Below are 19,562 nucleotides of genomic sequence, written 5' to 3' on the forward strand. Positions count from 1 at the left end.
AAGTTGAACATGAGCCAGCAGTGCCCTGGCAGCCAGGAGAGCCAAGCGTGTCCTGGGGAACATCAGGCACAGCATGGCCAGCCAGGCAAGGGAGGGGATTGTCCCACTCTGCTCTGCACTGGGACAGCCTCGCCTCGAGTGCTGGGGGCAGTTTTGGGGCCCACAATACAACAACATTAGAGATCATCCAAAGAATGATCTGGGTCTGGAGGTGAAGCTTTTTGAGGAGCAGCTAAAGTCACTCAGTCCGTTTAGCCTGGAGGAGACTGAGGACAGACCTCATCACAGTCTGCAGCTTCCTCATGAGGGGAAGAGGAGGGGCAGAGACTGATCTCTCTGGTGACCACTGACAGGACCTGAGGAAATAGCCTGAAGTTGTGTCAGGGGAGGTTCAGGTTAGATATAAGAAAAAGGTTTTTCACCCAGAGGGTGGCTGGGCATTGGAACAGGCTCCCCAGGGAAGTGGTGACAGCATCAGCCTTGACAGAGTTCAAGAGGTGTTTGGACAGTGCTCTCAGGCACATGGTGTGATTCTTGGGGATGGTACTGTGCAGGGCCAGGAGCTGGACTTGATCTCTGGGGGTCCCTTCCAACTCAGGATATTCTGTGATTTTGTGATCTTGTCAATGTATGGAGATAATAGCTGATGAAGACGGACATTATTTTAATATTTCAATTGGCTATTTTGAGTCTTTTTATCCATAACATGAAAGAATGAAACCTTAATACAGATTTCTCCTTTTGACTGGTGCGTATGTTCTTGACACGTGTAGAATTTCTCAGGTGTCTTTTGCTCTGGTATCAGTGATATTCAGAGATTGCAATTTGAAACACACTCTTGTAATAAGGTGCTCTTACTGGTAGTCAAAATAAGCAAAGATTTTTGTTTCAGGAGTTGTAGCTGGTATTTATGGATTCTCTGAGAAATCTTTCATAAAATTCAAATTTCTAAAAAGTATGTGTGTGAAAATGGTACCCTTAGTCAAAAAGATCTGCATTTTCTGCATCTTCGTTTCATTTCTGCATGTTTTTTTTCTGGCTAAACTACATTTTCATTTCTTTTTGCTTGTGTTAGTGTTAACAGAACAAACAGATACTGGTGAGTGAGCAAGGTTCTATTCCATTTCAGGCACCAATAATGGAATTGTTAACCACTTTATGACATTAAGATTTTTGATTTTAGTGATGCTTGAGCAAGAAGGAGGTCAGATGTCTGTAAATGTGCAGTCCTTGCAGGAAATAAAAAGTGCTGTGAACTGAGTCTCTTTGGTTTGATTGCCGTTGGGGCAGCAAGGAATCTAGAGTTGAGCTGTCTTTGTGGTGGCACTGGCCATTTTGTTTTATGGTAATTTCTCAAGAATAGCACCAAGAACAGGTCTATTTTTATAAATATTTAATAAGAAGCAAGCTTCACAGTAAAGAGTCAAAGTTGAAAGTAAGGCACAGGAAGCTGAAAAAAAGCCTTACTCATGACACGCCTGATAATCTGGGAGTAGTGCACATGTCTCACATTTAAATCTAGTTTTGTAGATACTGGGCTTTACTAGTTTCTTAATAGAGAAGCAGTTAATAGATGTTAATAGAGACACAGGTATTTCTTCACTGGCATGTATTTTTGATTTATGCTTTTTATTAATACTGCACATGTTCAGGATTTTGACATAACTGTTAATACAGTGTGGGCAGTTTCAAGAAAAGCACGAATAAAGTTGGCAGGTGCTTACCTTGCATTTTGTTAATGTTTCTTTTCATTTTCTGAATCTTTTTTTTTTGCCTCTCCTGTGTAAGTATCTTCTTCAATTTTGCTTTACACCAGTTGCAGTTAAAAATGAAAAAATCATACAAACATCACCACAGTGTGACTCGATGTCACTAGCTTTTTCTTTTCTGTCAGTTGAGTGCAGCAAGATTTGGTTTTGGTTCACAATGATAGGTGATTCTCTTTCCATGAACAAATACTTATTTGTCTTCTGTCTTTTTATGTTGCAGATGGACATTGTGATAGTAGTTACTTCCTAGTGCAAAGTGTCAGAATGCAGATTATTGTGCTTTAACAGATAACTTTTATCACTTCTGCTTGTGGTTAATGGACAAATGAAGTTGGGAGCCTTCAATGAATAAAAAAGCAACCAAACCCAGGCAAACTGATACTTTTGGATTTTATTTATAGGGAGAATTCCAAAGAGGAGCAAACATTCTGAAGGTTAATGGTGATGTACAATAAATTTTCATTAGCTTTAGAGTTCCTCAGGTTTTTCTGTCATTTATCATATAGGGCTCTGATGCTTTGATTTTGCGCATTTGAAAATCCATTCTTTATACATGGATATCTCAGAAGAAATTTTTATTCCCAACTTCAGTTGGCTGTGGTAACTTTTCTGTAGCATTACAATTCTCAAATGCCTGCTATAGAGATGAGGACCTGTTGTACTTAATTACACTGAGATATGCCATGCATTAAGTCTGTGACAAAGAAAATTGTTCTTTTCTCAGTGGAAATGTTTAAAATCTGACATGATATATCTTAAATCATGGAAAGTAAATGAGAATTTAGGACTTCCGTGTTTTGGGTAAGAAAAATATATACACAGACTTTGTGAAGTTACTGAATCTTGACACTGAGAGTGTACTGTGTGGGTTTTAGAAAGGAAGTGGCTTATTTCAGGGAAAAATGTGTCACCAGCAATGAAAAGTTTTTTAAAATCCTTTGAAATACATTTTTGAGATTCTCCTCATACATACTGTACACCTACACTGGAAAAAGTGACACTCCAGGCTTTTTCTGAGTTTTCCTTTATGGTCCTCTTAACACTAGTTACTTTTGTTAGGACAAAGTGTAAACCAATACAAAGTCAGTAATTTCTGTAGTTGAGTGTATCATGTATGAAAACTGGGTGTTTTGCTTGGAAGTGAAGGGAACTTGGATGAAACTAAAAATGATTGTGTCCTTTTTAGAACTTTGGGATTCCAGAAGAACCAGAGATCCTGGGGAAACCGTAGCTCCACTTGTTCTTACAGTGTCCTATCTCGGTCCATTCAGGTCACGGTAAAGATCAGCTATCACATGATTTTCTCGGTGTTGTTAGAAGGTAAAGTGAAGAATTTACTAAGTCCTCAGGTGGGATTGCTGGGGTGTCAGGAAGGTATAATTGGAGAGAGAATTCTTTTAAATCCTGCCTTAAGGATGAATTAATCACTGCTGCTGTAGTGCTATCATATACCAATTTAAAGATTGTAAATCCTACCTGAAGTTTGCACTTTGAGTGCTCAAAGCAAGGCTGTTGGGAATGCTGACACAGGAGTATTTCACAGTTGAAAACTAATGCATTTCAGCTCTAGAAACTAGTAAGACATCTAAATGTTAGAAGTGGCATATCCAATCCAACATAATGGGAGCAAAAGAAACAGTTTAAAATACATTACATACTGATAAAAAGGAGCTTGAGTGCTAACAGGAAACCTGGGAAAATTCAGAAAAGTAAAAGCCAGGAAGGTGTAAAAATGCAAGCATTAAACACAAAATTACTTCACAATGTCTGTTTATGCTAAGTGTCTTTCGCTACAAATACTGTCCCTTCCCTAGAAAATTTGTGTCATCAGTGCAAACTTCATCTCTGTACTGTCTTCTGGATGTGTTTCTGCAGTATTGTGGCTGACTCAGAATTGTTACAAAGCATATTAGTTGCATAGTCTAGTGTATTATGGCACGTACATATCAGACATAACAGAAGTGCCACCTCTTGTTGTACCTCTAGTTATATTTGAACTGTTTTCCTCTTGGGTGACAAGATTTTACCCATTTTTCATCATCTCAGTTTTTCAGTCTTCAGCGTGGACACTTAAAAATATGTGAAGTACCAGTTTCCTTCCTTGTGTAATACTTGTGATGATTGAAATGCCCATTAGAATTAAAACTCACGAGTCTACTGTCAGAATCCCTGGGAGAAAGTAGAAATTCATGCTTAAAATCCCAAGAGCTTGGAAAACCTAGCTAATTTTGTTGTAGAAAATACTTGTCTCTGTAGAAGTTGTAAAGCCATATTGTCAAAGACATGGAAGAGCTTTGAGTGGTTCTTGCTTCAGTTCTTTTTCTATGTTTTTACTGCCTATAAAAGCTCACCCTAAGTGGAAATTTTGTATCTAATTAATTCCAAAATATGAGTTGAAGTTATTTTGGGTACTCCTTGTTCAAGTCCCTGCTGCAACTTTTTGTGGTTTTAGAATCACATTTTCCTATTTTTAATGTTTTCCTCTTCCCTATTGCTGACCCACATAAACAGGAAAATGACTAACTTTGCTTGTCCACTAGGCAAGATGGCATAACTCTGTATACACCAAGTGCTGTGCTTAAGTTCAGAAAAGGAAAATAAGTGCTACCCAAAGATGTTAGATAAACATTTTTCAAGGCAAAAATGTACTTTAGATTTGAAGCTTTTGATGCTATTTTTAGGATAACATGTATGCAAGCAAACTATTACAAGATTGTAGATGCTATCTGTATGCTTACAGGTGCTACTGTAAATGTGAAGTGTAGAGAAAAACATCAAGCAATGAACTTGAGTCCATTCAGGTTCCTTTCTTAAGTCATGATAGAGTGAAATGCACTGCTTGAGTCTGGCAAATGAAATTTTTCTGGCGTTGATCCACATCTGATAAATCTTCCAGAGCTCATCTAAAACTATAGGCTGTACTTTACTATATTCAATTTTGCTTCTAAACTCAGATATGCAGCTTTTTATAAATCAGTTTATGTCTCTGAACTATTCTGGTAATGAAGAATAGAGTCTCAAGTGTTATGTTTCACATCACATATATATATATAGGTTGTTGTTCTCTAAATATGGGTCTCTCTTTTTCAGATTATGGTAATAATAGGTCTCAATTTTTTCTAGTCTTAATTAAACAAGTTCATCTTTGATAATGCTGGGGTTCAGATAAGTTTGGCTGATGCCGGATGAGTTCATAGGAAAATGTGGAGTAAATTTTCAGAGTAATTATATAAGTATTGCAAGTGTAGATAAGTAATGCAGATAATGTAAAATAGCTGCAGTTAAAAAGAGAAAACATTTCTTATGCTGAAGTATGGTCCAATTTTTATAAACTTTTCCTAAATTTTAATGCAGAGGTGATAAGGTTTTTAAACGTATTTTGTGTTTTTCAAATGTGTGCTGCTGTGTATGTCAAGTAGCTTTTTTGTACCTTGCTTACTTCAGCTTGGCCAGTATCTGTACTCTTCCTTGCAGTGATTTCCCTGATAAATACAGTTAGAGCTCAATTCTAGGATTTTATATCAGTTAGCCACTCAAAGGCCTGCTGTCAGCTTAATCATCAAATGAATGGTTGGTTCTCTAAATCTGTAGTAATGTCCATTGTTGCTGTTGCCATCCGTAATGTATTCCTTAGGGAATTATGTCTTTCTGGTATATAATGTGTTGTAACTAGGTGTTTGTACAAACTGCGTAGTGCACAGCAGTGGTCCAGGAAAACTTTGGGACATTTCAGATAGCTTAAGTTTAGTCTCTAAATTTGTAGTAATAGTTGTGTGAACTTTTTTTCAGTTATTTTTTTTTTTTCTGCTGATATGTTGGTTTTGGTACTGTGGAGATTCTGGACTGCAGATAAATTAAGTACCTTTGATCAGCCTGCTGCATTGATGCAGCTGAAGTTTGTTTTGCAAGTTAGATTCAGAGATCTTTACCAGATTCACACCTAGCATTCAAATATTCTTTATATTGCCAGTAAGATATTTAAATAAGAAAGAATGCTAAAGGTTTTTTTTTTTTTTCCTTTGTAATTTTAGTAGCCATTGCTTCCTCTTCATTTTTGCCCTTCCTCAAATGTACTCTATTTATGAACAGGACAAGATGACAGTGTGGCAAACTAATTCTGTTTATTTAGGAAATGAGTAGGGTACCTTCCATTAGAATTGAAGGAAGAGCAGAAATAGATGTTGAATGAAGCCTCTTGATCTTACAGTGAAGACAAAGAGAAGATTTCACAAAAATGGAACTAGAAGAAAATTACGTGAAGTAAAGTATGCCTTAGTAGTCTTTATCTAACAGTTTCCATTTCAAGCTGTGATAATATGGTCATCCTCTCCTGTAGGTGTATTTAGTTATTACTTGTCTTTTGTTAAAGATAGCTGCTGTTGATTAGGTTTGTGTGTGTGATAATTGAGCTTTGATCTGTGTAGCACTGAGGACAAAACTGAGATTGCACTCTTTCTTTCCAAAAGGCAGGAGTTGCTTGAGTTTAGGAGGTACATGCAAAAAAAAGTGTCCTTTACAGCACAGGAATACCCGGAAGGTCTACCAGCTAGAGAGGCTAGTGGTGATGTAGCTAATCATATCAGAAAAACTTGAGCTTTGAATATCAGTAGTAAGGTAGAATAAAATGCTGGTTCACCAGCGTAGTTATGAGCAGTCAAGGCTCTTCCAGTTGAGAGCAGTCACATGTGGAGTAACACAACTTCACATACCCCGTTATGTTATGGACAAATTACCAGAAACTGGTAGATACAAGTGTGACTGGACTCGAAGCCTCATTTCCTTTTGTTTCTCTTCTGATGTTCCAGCATGAGTGGCAAATAGCATTGAGAGGGGAAGATGTTTGAAATAGTATCTAATAAAAAAATAGTGAGAGCACCCTGCTAAATAATAGCACGTTGTGAAATGTAATCTCTAGTGTTGAACTGAGGGTTGTGAGCATATTGTAGAAACATTTGATGGTGCACCTACAACCTTTGGTTTCATGATGTAAGAACAGTGAAAACAAAATTCAGCTGGAAGGAGGAAATCTTAAGTGTTTTCTCCTGGTATTATGTTTTTAAAATTGAATCCCTCTAGAGTACTTAAACTGTCCCAGCTACATAGAAATAATTTATAAATCTAATATTTTAAAAATTATTTTAGGCTGAATCTGGTATAAGAAAAAGTGTTAAACTTTATGTAGCTTTTCTGAAATTTCTGTGAAAGAATTGTGATCCTGCAGTTATTTTTTTAACCCCCCCACTTAATATTTTGATGTTGAGTAATAATGCAAAATTGAACTAATAGCCTAAAACATCATCCCTTAATCTGAAATCTTGGAACAGTTAAGGAGGGGAAGAGTAGGTTGATCAATATTAGTCTTATTTGGAGAAAAAATGCAAAGGAGAAACAGCACTTTGTTAATTATTTTGCTTGGTTCTCTTCGGTGTTTTGCTTCATGATGTTACATTTAATCCTAGTAAAACAAGCACTATCAGAGGTGTGTGTTCACTCAGCATGTTTCCTTTGAACAGATTGTGTGAAATGTTTAACTTGACCTTATTTACATGTGCAAAGATCAATGTATTTTTAATTCCTTTTGTTTCCGATTTGTCCTTTCTTGACATTTATCCCTTCTGAATGGTAAAAATCTGAACATTTAACATTTTTACCTTCAAGGTAATTGTTCAAGTGACTTTTAAACATATGCATTTAACTGCTAAAGATTCAGTTTTCTAAAATAAACTCAGTGTATTATTTAACTTTTTACAAGGTTACACATTTTCAGTAGCTGCTTAAGTTTTGGATATTAAGGAATTAGTTGGAATAGCACAAGAGGTAGGATTTTCAAGTTACAGTACCTTTGAGCTATTCTGTTTTGTAAAATTGTAAATACCATCTCTCCTACTCTATCATGTTTATTACACCCCTGGTAATTAGGGGCCTATCAGCTCCTAGGTCTGGGAGTTCTATATTGGCACCTGTCAGAGGTACCTTTTCCATCATTCAGGTGTATTATTAGTTCATGTGCGATATTTACAGTAGTTAGATATTTATCTTACATGAAATACATGTGTGCACTGCTACAAATACCTGCTCTGAAAAAAATTCCAATTTTTTTGGGGGCACATGGGCGGGGCCACTCTGCTAGATTGCCTTAAAAAAGTGAGAGCATGTATTAGATGTAACATCTTAGTTCCTATTTCACTCCTTGGGTTTTGTTTTTTTTTGTTCCAGAGTAAAAGGTGTTGTTTATTCACTGAGATAGAGGCCTTGCATAGAACACCACTGTTTCTGAAGGCGAGCTTGTTAAGATGTCATTCTTGTGTTTTACTGGTTTTATCTTCACTGGAGCCTACCTTCCAGCATCATTATTTCCATTCTGGTTAATACTGTCAGCTTTTTCCTTGTCACTTTCCTGAATTTATTAAAATTGCTCCTGATCAAGAAACCCAAACACTATACGTTGTTTTCTGACAATTTGGAAAATGACTGGGTCTAATTTATTTGATCAAAGTGATATCTTTTAATGATTTTTATTTTGGGATTGAAAATAGCACACTTGTTTCACTGTATTATTGTTGGCAATGTTTTTTTGTGTTCTTGTATCTAGTTGTAGTTTTTAATCTAGGGAATTGTAATATTCTTTGGTACATTTTTAATATTATGAATATTTAGAGTATTATTTATGTTTCAGAAGAAAAAGTTCTGGAACTTTATTCATCTTTGTTCCTTAGCATTTTTTTCTTCATTAGCAGTTTTCTTTCTTAGTGAAAGCAGCACAATGTCCTGAAGCAATTCTTCTTGAGTTCAAATCTCCACTATGGCTATGGGCTCTAGACTTCAAGTGGCATTTAAGTATTTGTAGCAAAAATACAAGCTAGGTCTGCTTTTAGTTCTGTGTATGAACAAATACTGAACATAAAGATGGTTCTGAACTGAGGCTCACACCCAAAGCTGGTTAGTAGTTATAGTGAAGTGCTTTTTAGTGGGAAGGTTGTCTCTTGCCTAAGTAGAAAAAACCCACTCAAAAATATCAAGAGCCTGAACATTTACTGTGCTGCGGATGATACCCCTATCATCCACAGTTTCTGTCAGTTGTAGTAAAGATGGAACTTAGTTTTGCCAGATCCCAGAGAACTACCCTAACTACTGGCTGGGGGAGATGTGTCCAGCTATGTTGAGTAGGTGGTGGGCATGGCAAGAATGATCAAGAAGTCAGTTTCATCAAACCAAAAACCCCTCTTGAAATCTAAACTGTTTCACATGATGTGCTTCCATCTTTTCAGTTCCGTTTCTGCTGGCAATCCCATACCTCCACTCCTACTGTCTTTAATGAAATTTTAGTAAATACTGTCATTTCCTTTTATCTTCATTATAAATAAAGCTTTCAAAATGGGAGTATTTGTCTGACTTTTTGTAAAATATATAAGTAGAATACATCTATGTTTTGTCTTTTTAAGGGAAAAAACTCACAAACTGAAAGGGGACGTCTCTGAGGATTTGCTGTTTGATTACCATAACCATGCAAGCAGAAATGCAAAAGTAATTGTCAGTCAGTGAGTTTCTCCCTTGTACTCATGAACAACTCCTAGTTTTTGTTATTAAATGCATTTGTGTATCAGTTTATAGTAAGGGATGGGTGTTTGTGTATACACAGTATTATGAATAATTACTGTACTGCTGGACCTTGATTTTTTTTTTCTTTTAAACTATACTCAACCTGTTGAATACTTGCTTCTTTAAAATCACATCTTATGTAAGCCCCTGAACTGCTTTTTTCAATAACTGATAAATTTTTGATATATGATTAGACTTTTGGCATTCTGAAGCCACCAGTCTTCCTCTCTGGAATGTGCCTTACGCTGTGGCCTTGCCCTATGTGGTCTGCATTGCCATCTCTAAAATCATGGAACTAACTTTACAGAGAAACAAAAAAGCGAATGCGTGGACAAGTGAAATTTTCAAATTTGAGTTTTAAGACAAAAAATTATTGATTCGCCCACAGATACATCAGCTCTCTGGCCTGTTCAGGATCTAGTGTGATTGTAATGTCACCAGCAGAGTGGGAGGGTTGAGAATTCAGAGAACCTAAATTAAATAAGGCTTTAGCTAATCCTACCTAGAAGTTTTTACCACACTAAATTTTTGCAATTTTCTGTAACATAAAAATGTTAAAAATGTTGGCAGCTTTTACAATCATTGGCCAATAAATACATTTTCTTCTGCAACTTTTAAAGGCTACCTTATTAAGTTTCTGGAGAAAATTTGCAGAATGGTTGTGGAAAAGTTGAACAATTGTAAGATGGTTTTACTCTTCAAACACTGTCAGTTCTGTGTTTTTCATGTTCACTGTTCTTATATTTAAACTTCTGTTTCATACTGAAATAGTTTCAGTGCAAAAATAAAAGTCATGGATCAGGAAAGCTTTCTTTTTGTAAAATGCATTGCACTCCTTCAATACAATCAACAAGAGTGTACTTAAATAAATAACATTGACATGTAAAGGGCATGATGTTGTTTCTGAATTACCTGGATGATGTACAGGCAAATAGCACCATCCTCTGGCATTATAACGTTAGTTATTAATTAAACCTGAAATTGCTATTTGTTATTTTTGGAAATTCAATACAATTATGATAGAATGTACATATTGTACTTTCAGTTTTACATACTCATTTTGGGCCAGGGTTTAACAGAAATTCTGGTAATTTGCATGGACTCTGTGTTCTGTTCAATGAAGTGACTTGCTAAAGGGGATATCTTTTTCGGGTTATCCTGCCCATAGTGCTGACTCTGCTCTTTACATGACCATTTATGGCAGGAAGTTGCACTTCAGAAATACCGGACTGAGCTTTTTCTAAATCTCAGTGAAAGACAATTCACAGTCATTTAAGAAAAATTCGTTGAGTTAGAAAACACCACCAACGACCTATGGTTGTGTGTAAAGCTGCTGTAACAGAACAACTGCAAATATCTAATAAATTATTTTTATAGGAGATCGTAGCTTCAGTTACGGGTTGAGAATGGGTATCGTTGGCATTGCTAGAGTGCAGAGCAGTACACCTCCCACAAATTAGGTTTCAGTAGTTACAGGATGAGTTGTGCTGAGTTACGGTCATGTGAAGGACTGGATTTTAGTCCACTGAACTATAAGCAGTAGGTATGAGAAATACCACAGGGACATTTTTTTGAAAAACTTGGTGGATGAGAAAGTTGCTGTTTTCATTGTTGAATTCCTGTTGGACCTTTACGCATTTTTTGTATCGGAAACATCAAAAGGAGAGACAGCTGTTTGGGTGCTTTAAAAGAAAAAGTACACCACCCCTCAGTCTGCCTTTCTGTACAGGAGAACTCCGTTCTTTTACAGGGGAGGTGTTGGCTTAGTGAAACTGGAAATCTTAAGAGTTTTGCTATAGCATCAGTGCCTGTCTTTCCCCTAACAGATTAACCACGAATGCAAACCAGACCAGTTATCCATGTTTCTGGAAAGACTGTACCAATGGTCTACATATAGAATCTGGTCTGTGCATTTCTTTGCTATTGTGTGTTGCTTAAACATAATTTCATAGAAATTGGAATGTTGTATTAAGCATCCAAATATTTAGACATACAAGTTTAAGTTGTGAGAATGCTGAAAGCTCCCAGTTGTAATAGGCAAGAGTAAAGGCTTTCTATATAAAATATATTTGTACTCTGTTCTCTGAGACATGTTTCTGTAGCAACTTTAGATATACTAAATTAAATGTACAGCATTCAATGGAATGATTGCAATAAGGAGTCACTGGGAAAAAATAGTTTTAATAGGTGCTACTTGCAGGCTTGACTATACATAATTTAAATAAGTCCTGATGGCCAGAAAATTCTCACGGGAAGACATTTGTTTCAGGCGAGAGGAGCAAGAGAATGCAGCTGTAACTGACTGCTGGATTCTGTATCATTTGGCTTCATTCAGGGAGGTAGTATTGATGGCAAGAGACATGGTGAGACTCCAGAAGTTTTGGCTATGTTTCAGACAGGAAAGAAAATGTGTTGTTGCCTTGTTATAACATATTCCACTCCCTCTGCTTCAACCTGATCTAACATCAGTATCTGTGTCCTTCGAATCCTCTTACTTGTGTTCAGTTTTTTTGTTGAATTCGTCTTTGTGCTGTAAACACAGTATTTCCTCATGTCAGTCCACATTTTTTATTGCAGTTCATTTTTTCTACTTCATAATTGCAAAGTCCTTATCTAGCCATTCCCAGTTTCCTACCTATTTTTCCACTCATTGGCCATTATTATTTTCCATGTTTGCTCTTTTCCAGTCGTAGTTTGCATTCGCTTTCAGTTCTGCTCCTGTTCTGCTTACTTTGTTCATGTTTAGCTCTGCATGTAACTTGTCATTGAGTATGTGGCCTCTTACTTTCTCCCTCTCCTTACACAGAGCTTTTCCCCAAATTAGGTTGTTCACTATTACTGGCTTTTTTTTTTTTTCCCCCAGTCACTCTATCTCTCATTTCATCTTCTCTTCTTGATTGGTTTTCATTCTTCTAGTCTTTGTCCTTGATAATCTGTGTGTTTTGCTGCTTGCCAGTTCTCACTATATGTTTTTCTTCTCTTGCCCTCCAGTTTTGTTTGTTTTTATGATTTACCCAAGACAAATTTATGCCTCCAGTTTATTGATGTGGTAGGAAACTATGGAGACCATAGGAGAGGTAAAATTTGAGTTCAAGCGACACAGCTGTGTCCAGCCTGGACAAAAATAGTCGCAACAGCTACATACTGAATGTTAATGAAGTGTTTCTGGGATTTAGTTTTAAAAACTTAAGCCATAAGAGCATGTGCAAACTGTTTTCTAAGGAAAAAATCAAGTGGGTTTTCAGACTGTGGAAAGATCACTTGAAGGACTTAGTTTATGCAAATAATACTTTCCTTAGGTGCCATTTTAAAAAATCTCCTGTTGTATCTTTTGTCTTCCAGTTTCTCTGTTCTCCTGTTTGGAAGTAAAAAAAAAAAAAAAAAAAAAATCAGCCTCAGGCAGGAGCCTCATTTGAACACATTAATTTTTGGACTAGAGATGTCAACTTGCTGAAAGTTGCAAACATTGAAAGTAAAGCCAGAGAGGTGAGGAGTGCCAGCTGGCTGTAGCAGGCTGCCAGGCCTTCTCACTGTGGCTGCTGCACACCCAGTTGTTGCAGCTGCATGTAGCGAAGCAAACTGTTTCTGGAACTTCAGTCCTGGGGTAGCGAGTTGTGCTGTTTGTGTATTGTGGATCCCAGGAAACTGGCTCATGATGGAGAGACTCAGGAATATCACCACTCAAGAGCCTGCTGTATCCCTCTTCCCTCTTGCTGTATCAAACTTTAAGAACAAAACAAAAACATTCTTGTAGTTAGGTGCAAGTGGACATTTTTATTTTCAGCATTTTTCAGTGAAAATGCCTACTCCCAGTTTCATGAAAAAAAAAAAAATCATATTCACCATCTGAAACTTTGCAGAGAAGGTAATAGTTATAACAACGAGACCAAGTTACCTGGAAAGCCCCTGACTGTGGTTTCTATTAGGAAATAACCTTTCTTTTAAAAAGAAAAAGTTCAGTGTTCTTGTTTGGAGAATTGTTTTCAGTAGTATCTTTAGAATGGCTGTCTCTCATCACTGGGTGGTGACTTAGCAAGTTGCCTTTTCTATTATTTTGGACTGTTGCATTAGATTTGGAAGTGCTGTGGATATTCAGTAGCATCCACTTGCATATTGTGGTTCATAGTAGCATGTCATACAGTTTCCTAAAAATGGATGTTTTGAACCAGTATAATTTAAGTACTGAAGTTTGCATATGAAAGAAATTCTGGATGTTGAAGTTCTCACACATGCAGACTTTGTCACTGCTCTTACATCCAAAGGCATTTAATTGATGGGCTATAGGGATGATGCACAGCAAATTATATGCAAGCAGAATGTTTTAAAGGTTAGGAAACTGTCTAAATTTAGGAAATCTGGGATGTTCTGAGTTCTGTAGTCATGTTATGTACTGGTGGTACATTGTTGAGAGTCTTGGACTTCTGGTATTGTTCTCAGAATTGTGATATGTTGGTAATACTAATACCCAGTACCAATGCCACTGATGATACAGTGTGCTACATCCCAGTGTAAACTTAACTAAACTGTAAGTTGCCACAGTATCCTACAGCATTTTGTAGAATTTGACTTTCAAATAATTCAGTTGAATTACAAAACCAAAATAAATTATTTTCAGTAGCATATCTCTCTAATTTGACAAGTTTTGCTATTTCCTTATGTTATTTTTTCCCATGTGCTGTGAAATTTGAAGAGAGAAAAATAAAATTCTACTGTATTTAAGGCAAATTTAAAAATTAAAGGCTAGAAGCTTGTGAGGTTTATGGCATAAAAAGAAGAATGTAAACAATTTGAAGTTTTTCAGGTGGGTTATGTTACATGATGGATTTATTAGATGTTAATATAAACCCAGATATATGTGAGCAAACCGGTGATACATGTTTCTGGGCATGAAATTGTGTGTAACCAGATGCATATCTAACATCTACTTGACTCACTCGTCTATTTCAAAATATTTGAAATATTTTCACAATTGTAGGGCCTTAAAATTAGTTTAAAATCATAGCACAGCATATAGGAAGGGGAAATATTATCTTGAGAGGGGCCTGAGTTATTAGTTCTGCTTTTCAGATAAAACTGTCTTCTCATGATGTGCGCCAAACTCATGACATGGTGCACAAAGCCAGTGCCCTGTTTTCTTTTAAGTAATTGGCTGTTGCTGTATAATCAGCAGACAGAGATGCAAGTGGCTTGTTTGTGGTTATATAGAAAGTCTGTAGCAGAGGAAAGGATGCAAACCATAGCTTGTAGATTAGAAAGCATGGTGTTACATGTGTATTTTTTTTCATGGCAGTGCTGGTTTAGACAGCATTAGGAGGACCTGCTTAAGTAACTTTATTCTGTCAAGTATTCATTGAATGTAGGATCCTTAGCCTCATTCAAAATTGAAATAGTATGCAGCTGCCTTCAAGTGCACATGCAGTTTTGAAAAGAGACGAATCGATATTACCAATAAAAACGTCAGAAGCATGCAAGTGAAAAACTAACTGCATTCTGTCTACAGTTAATTGGAACATAATTCCCTTGAAAGTGTGATCCTTTGCCAGTGCTTATATACCATTAGTAATTGGTTTGTGAGTAGAGATGGGATTGCCATCTGAAAAAACATGGACTCAAGACATGCCTGACTTGTTGACATTTGCCTTTGTTTTTCATGCTGAATTCAGGCACATGAAACATTCTGGTTCATTGTATCAGAAACAGGCTTCTCTGTGCAATGGGGTAGTTGAGTGTAAAGTCTCACTACCAATTTGCAGTTTGATGAGTGAAAGACTAGTTGGGAGGAGAAGCTTACGTGTGTAGGAATTGAAAGCAGTGGCATTTTGTTTCTGCTGTTGAAAAGATATGGTCATCTGAACAAAGTCAGTGTGGATTTAAATACCCAGTGCTCATGTTCGTTTCTCCAAATTTGCCAATATCCATTTAGTGTCAATGTGTATTTCTTGAGAGAGTGGCTGTATAGCAGACTCCTCTTTTCATTCACCTCTAAACTACCTGGGAACAGACTAGACTGTCAGTCAACTCTTCCATTTACTGAAACCTTCCATACCTCTGTCATAGGTTAGCAAGCATAGTCCCGGAAGGGACGTCCTTGCTAAGGGGTGCTTACAGTTTCCTCTGGGAACTGATAGAACCTATCAGCTGGCCAGTTTGAATATGGACAATTCTCTAAGCCACTTAAAGTTGTGACCACCTCTGTGATCCACATTTAAGAATAGGCAAACTCCCCCTCCAAGCTCTCTCTCGTTTCCGGCGCTGGGACAGGTGGCTGCGGGGCCCGAGTGGGGGCCAGCGGGCCCGGCCAGGCCCTGCTTGGGCCAGGCCGGGCCGGGCCACGGCCATCCTGAAGCCATGGACCTGTTCCAGCCGTGGAACCCCCCCACTGCCTTGCCGTGGGCAGCTGGAGCGGCTCGTCTCTCCCCCCTCTCCACTTCGATAAGAAAAATTCAACATTCCAGCTGCAAAGCTGCAAGGCCGAGGTGAGATTAACTCTTTTATTGCTGTGAAGAGCTGAAAACCTGAGGGAAGAGAGAGAGGAGATGCTTAAAGCTGAAATTCTGTTGTGAAGCTATGATATATCAGAGTATCCTGTTGTAATTCCATGAAGATATGGGGGGTGGAGTGTTCAACTCGTAAGCAAAAGCACCTGCGCTGAGATAGGCAGATGCTGACGCAGCTGTAATTTCATGAGAAGTTTGGACAGGGAGAGATGAACCAGATGAGGACTTTTGCTCCAAACGGGAAAGGAGAAAACCTCAGTCCCTAGAGATGAACCAGATGAGGACTTTTGCTCCAAACGGGAAAGGAGGAAACCTCAGTCCCTAGAGATGCTCCCAGAGATAGTCCTAAAGATGAAGATGATGAAGACCCTTTGCTCCCAGGGAAGGAGAAGGGCCTCTGTTTTTGTTCCTGAACGGCTCAACCTTAAAATTGTACCCCAAAAAACTTCAAGAGTGGACCCTCGAAAGCAGTTGCGGGAAAAGCTGCAAGTCGGGGGAAAGGACTCACACGCAGGCAGAGAGACTCCTCTTCCTAAATGGACTGAACAATATTTGGAAGTGGGCGGCTGTCTCGTTGTGATAATGTTTTCATAGCATGAGCAAGAAGAGACTTCTCTTTCTAAATGGACTGAACAAGGTTATTATGGAAGTGGTAAACAGACTGAACATCTTAAGGGTTGTCTTTTTACATTGTCAGTGGGATAAGGGAGGAAGGTGGGGGGAGGAGGAGAGTTCTGAAGGTAGTATAATTTTTTTTTTCCCTCTTTTAGGTCTGTTAATAAACTTCTTTATATTCTTTCAAGTTTGGTGCCTGCTTTGCATTTCTCCTAATTCTTATCTCACAGCAGATAAACAGTAATGAGTATTTTGGACCAAACCACTACAACCTCCAACAGAATTAGAGAAAAGATCAATTTTTATCTTCCTGTTACTTTCAATCTCAAGTGTGTATATGAACCAAAACTGAAAAAAGGACTCATCAAGCCTGCTAGGTTTGATAATGTAGCCAGAGTAATCTTTGGATTTCTTTGTACAGATCTTCTACAGGTACTGCTTACAACCAGTTTTAGAAAAGAAATCCAAAGGGAGTTGCTCACAGTAAAGGAAGATGGTTGACTATATACTTTTGCTATTCCATCTTGAACATCTAGAGAGACTGTGTTAATTTTTAAAGACTGTCCCTATGTTTTATTTCTTTCCTGTGTATGTATGTGTCTGTGTCATGTTTATCAGCCTGCAGGTGCTTTATTGTGCCATCAGATTTTGGGGTTGAAGTTATATCAGGTGTCACTAGTAATACTTTTTGAAGTAATACTTTTTGACTAAGTCAAAAGTCTGTTTAAAGTCAGAAGACCAACTGGCAGTCACAGGAAAGGTAAAAAATCAGCCAAGAATAATACAAGAGAACTTTGTCAAAGTGTCATACCCTCCAGTTGTGCTGGAGTAATGGCAGTGCAGGCCTGTAACAGTTCCCTTTGGTGTTAGGCTCATCCCAGTTTAATACTGAGACAAGGTTCATCAGTACACGTTTAGTTTTGTAATACTGTTTGACTTGTAGCTACAGTGCGCTTTAGCCTAGGTACTCTGATGTTAGTGCAATCCAAATACCTCTCCGGAAGTTACTTCACTTAAAATAGGCTAGAAGTTTGGAGTTCTAAACATTCTGAATTGTGAGAACTATCATGCTGATAAGCCTTTAAGGTTTTACTTTTTTATTTTCAGTTTTAGTTTTTCTGGTTTATAAATGTATACTATGTGTTTTCATGGCAGGAAAACTTCTAAATTTTCCTAGTGTTACGTCAATCAGTGCATTTACTTGTAGGGATACACACCTAGATGTACTTCTTGCAATGCTAGAGTAGTGAAATGTAACAAGGAGGTATTGGGGCTTCTTTTGGAGTTTGTGAAAGATGTATCTGTTTTTATTTTATGTGTACTCTTGATTTAGGAAACATTGAATTACCTAGGTATGTGTTTGAGAATGTCCAAATGGCAGTAGGCATGAAGAACTTTATGAAGGCCTTCTTGGCAAAAATCTGTATATCCTTGTAAACCTTTCCCTTCAGGAGTTGTTTTTCCACAGCTGCTCTTGTCCTAATCAGATTGGGATTACTGCTTCTGCATTTTTTCTGGCTTTGTAGTGCACTTCAGTTGCTATAGGGTACCCTGCCTGTAGATTAAGAAGTGTTTTAAGAATTGTATCAGCTTTGTGCATTGACTTCCTTTTAGTTCCAAGGTGCAATTTAAGGATTTGCATGCAATCTGTTAAGTGCCAAATAGCTTTTGCTTTGCCTGCTAGAGCAGATAAGAATTTATCATGCAGTTTTCTCCGGTTCCCTATAGATTAGATAGTAAAGTATACTCCTTTCCCAGCCTTCTGTCCTTTGTAATGAAGCCATAATTATTAATCTTTAATGGCGCCTGCAATGCATAAAAGACAGACTTGGTCCTTATCTCAAGGTGCTGCTTGATTTTATTGTGTTTGGTTATAAAAACATTGAAGGCAGAAAATTGTATTTGATGCTTCTATCAGTAGTGTAACTAATAATTCTTGCCTTGTCTTTTCATCTGTTTGAATGTTGCCATTCTGGGATTATTTCTATGGTTTGATTTGTCTTTATATGATCCCAGTCTGTTTCCTTGTTCCACCTATGCTTTAGTATTTATATATTTATATAATTATTATTGTTACTGTTACCTATAAAACTAAAGTATATATATAAATAAAGGAAAAAAGCCACCCAAACTGTCAGTTTTAATGGACCATTATTGTTTTACTTTCTCGTGTTCTTTGTGATTTTAGTTTTGTATCATCTTTCCACTTGCAGTGTTTCCCAAATTCTAGTTTTAAGTTTATTTTTGTGTCAAATACTCCATTTGTTGAATGTATTTTGTCTTGTACAATTTCACTTTGAGTCTGTGTCAAACACTGCAGCACTACTTGTACAGAGTAAAGCTTAATTTCAAAATTGATTAGAGAAGGTATCTTTTGTAAAACCTTTGACGTTTGGAGTAGTAGATTGCAAGTTATTTTCAAGTTATGTAATATAAATTTGTCTTTTCTTTAAACTAATCTCATTTCAATTTAATTGTGTTTTACTAATTATTAGTTCTTTGCAGCCAGATTTCAAACATGTGTTTTTCTGAGAATTAACTGTAATTTAGCTTTCAAATTACATGTAAAGCAGTTGTGTTTACCTGTCAGTCAAAAATTATGTCTGCTTGAAAATTGTTAGAATTGAAGCAGAAAATATCATACCAATTTGGCAGCAAAAGTAATTTTTACTGTAACTGAAGTGTTTAAAAATGCCGTAGGGGATCTATTTAAGAGCTTGAAGATAGAACACAATCTTTGTGCTTAGCTAATAGTCCCTGTCCAATGAGAATTTTATATTCTGAATATTTATATTTGTTAGTTACATGATTTGAGATTCTTGTAAGCTGTGCTTTCTGCTGTTGTCTTTATTTCTCTTACTTTTGTTTCTTATTTACAGTGTAATTTGTATGCAACTATTAATAAAACTCATACAGGCTACTTCTTCCAGAGATCTGCAGGTGGCATATAAATAAAATAGCAGATAAGACAAATGAGGGAGATGAAGACCAAGTAGTCAGATAAATAAGAATGTCTCCATCTGTATTGTGACTGCTTGCTTTTTTGGTTTGTAGTTGTAGACGTGTCTGTGGTATTCTGTTT

General features: G+C 37.1%; 1 protein-coding gene across 2 annotated transcripts in view; it reads left to right on the forward strand.

Moving 5' to 3' along the window:
• The window catches only part of HBS1L (HBS1 like translational GTPase), a 60,961-nt gene that overhangs the window by 14,746 nt on the left and 26,653 nt on the right, over nucleotides 1-19,562 (forward strand). Inside the window, exon 1 of one of the 2 annotated variants that reach the window (XM_039568082.1) lies at nucleotides 3,009-3,089. The exons of the other annotated variant lie outside the window; for it this stretch is intronic. Coding sequence (XP_039424016.1) covers nucleotides 3,065-3,089 — 25 coding nt within the window. The 5' untranslated portion in view covers nucleotides 3,009-3,064. Of the gene's footprint in view, nucleotides 1-3,008; nucleotides 3,090-19,562 lie in introns of those variants that run through there. 2 annotated transcript variants of the gene reach the window in all.

This window comes from Corvus cornix, chromosome 3 (genome assembly GCF_000738735.6).
Source record: "Corvus cornix cornix isolate S_Up_H32 chromosome 3, ASM73873v5, whole genome shotgun sequence".
NCBI lineage: Eukaryota > Metazoa > Chordata > Aves > Passeriformes > Corvidae > Corvus > Corvus cornix.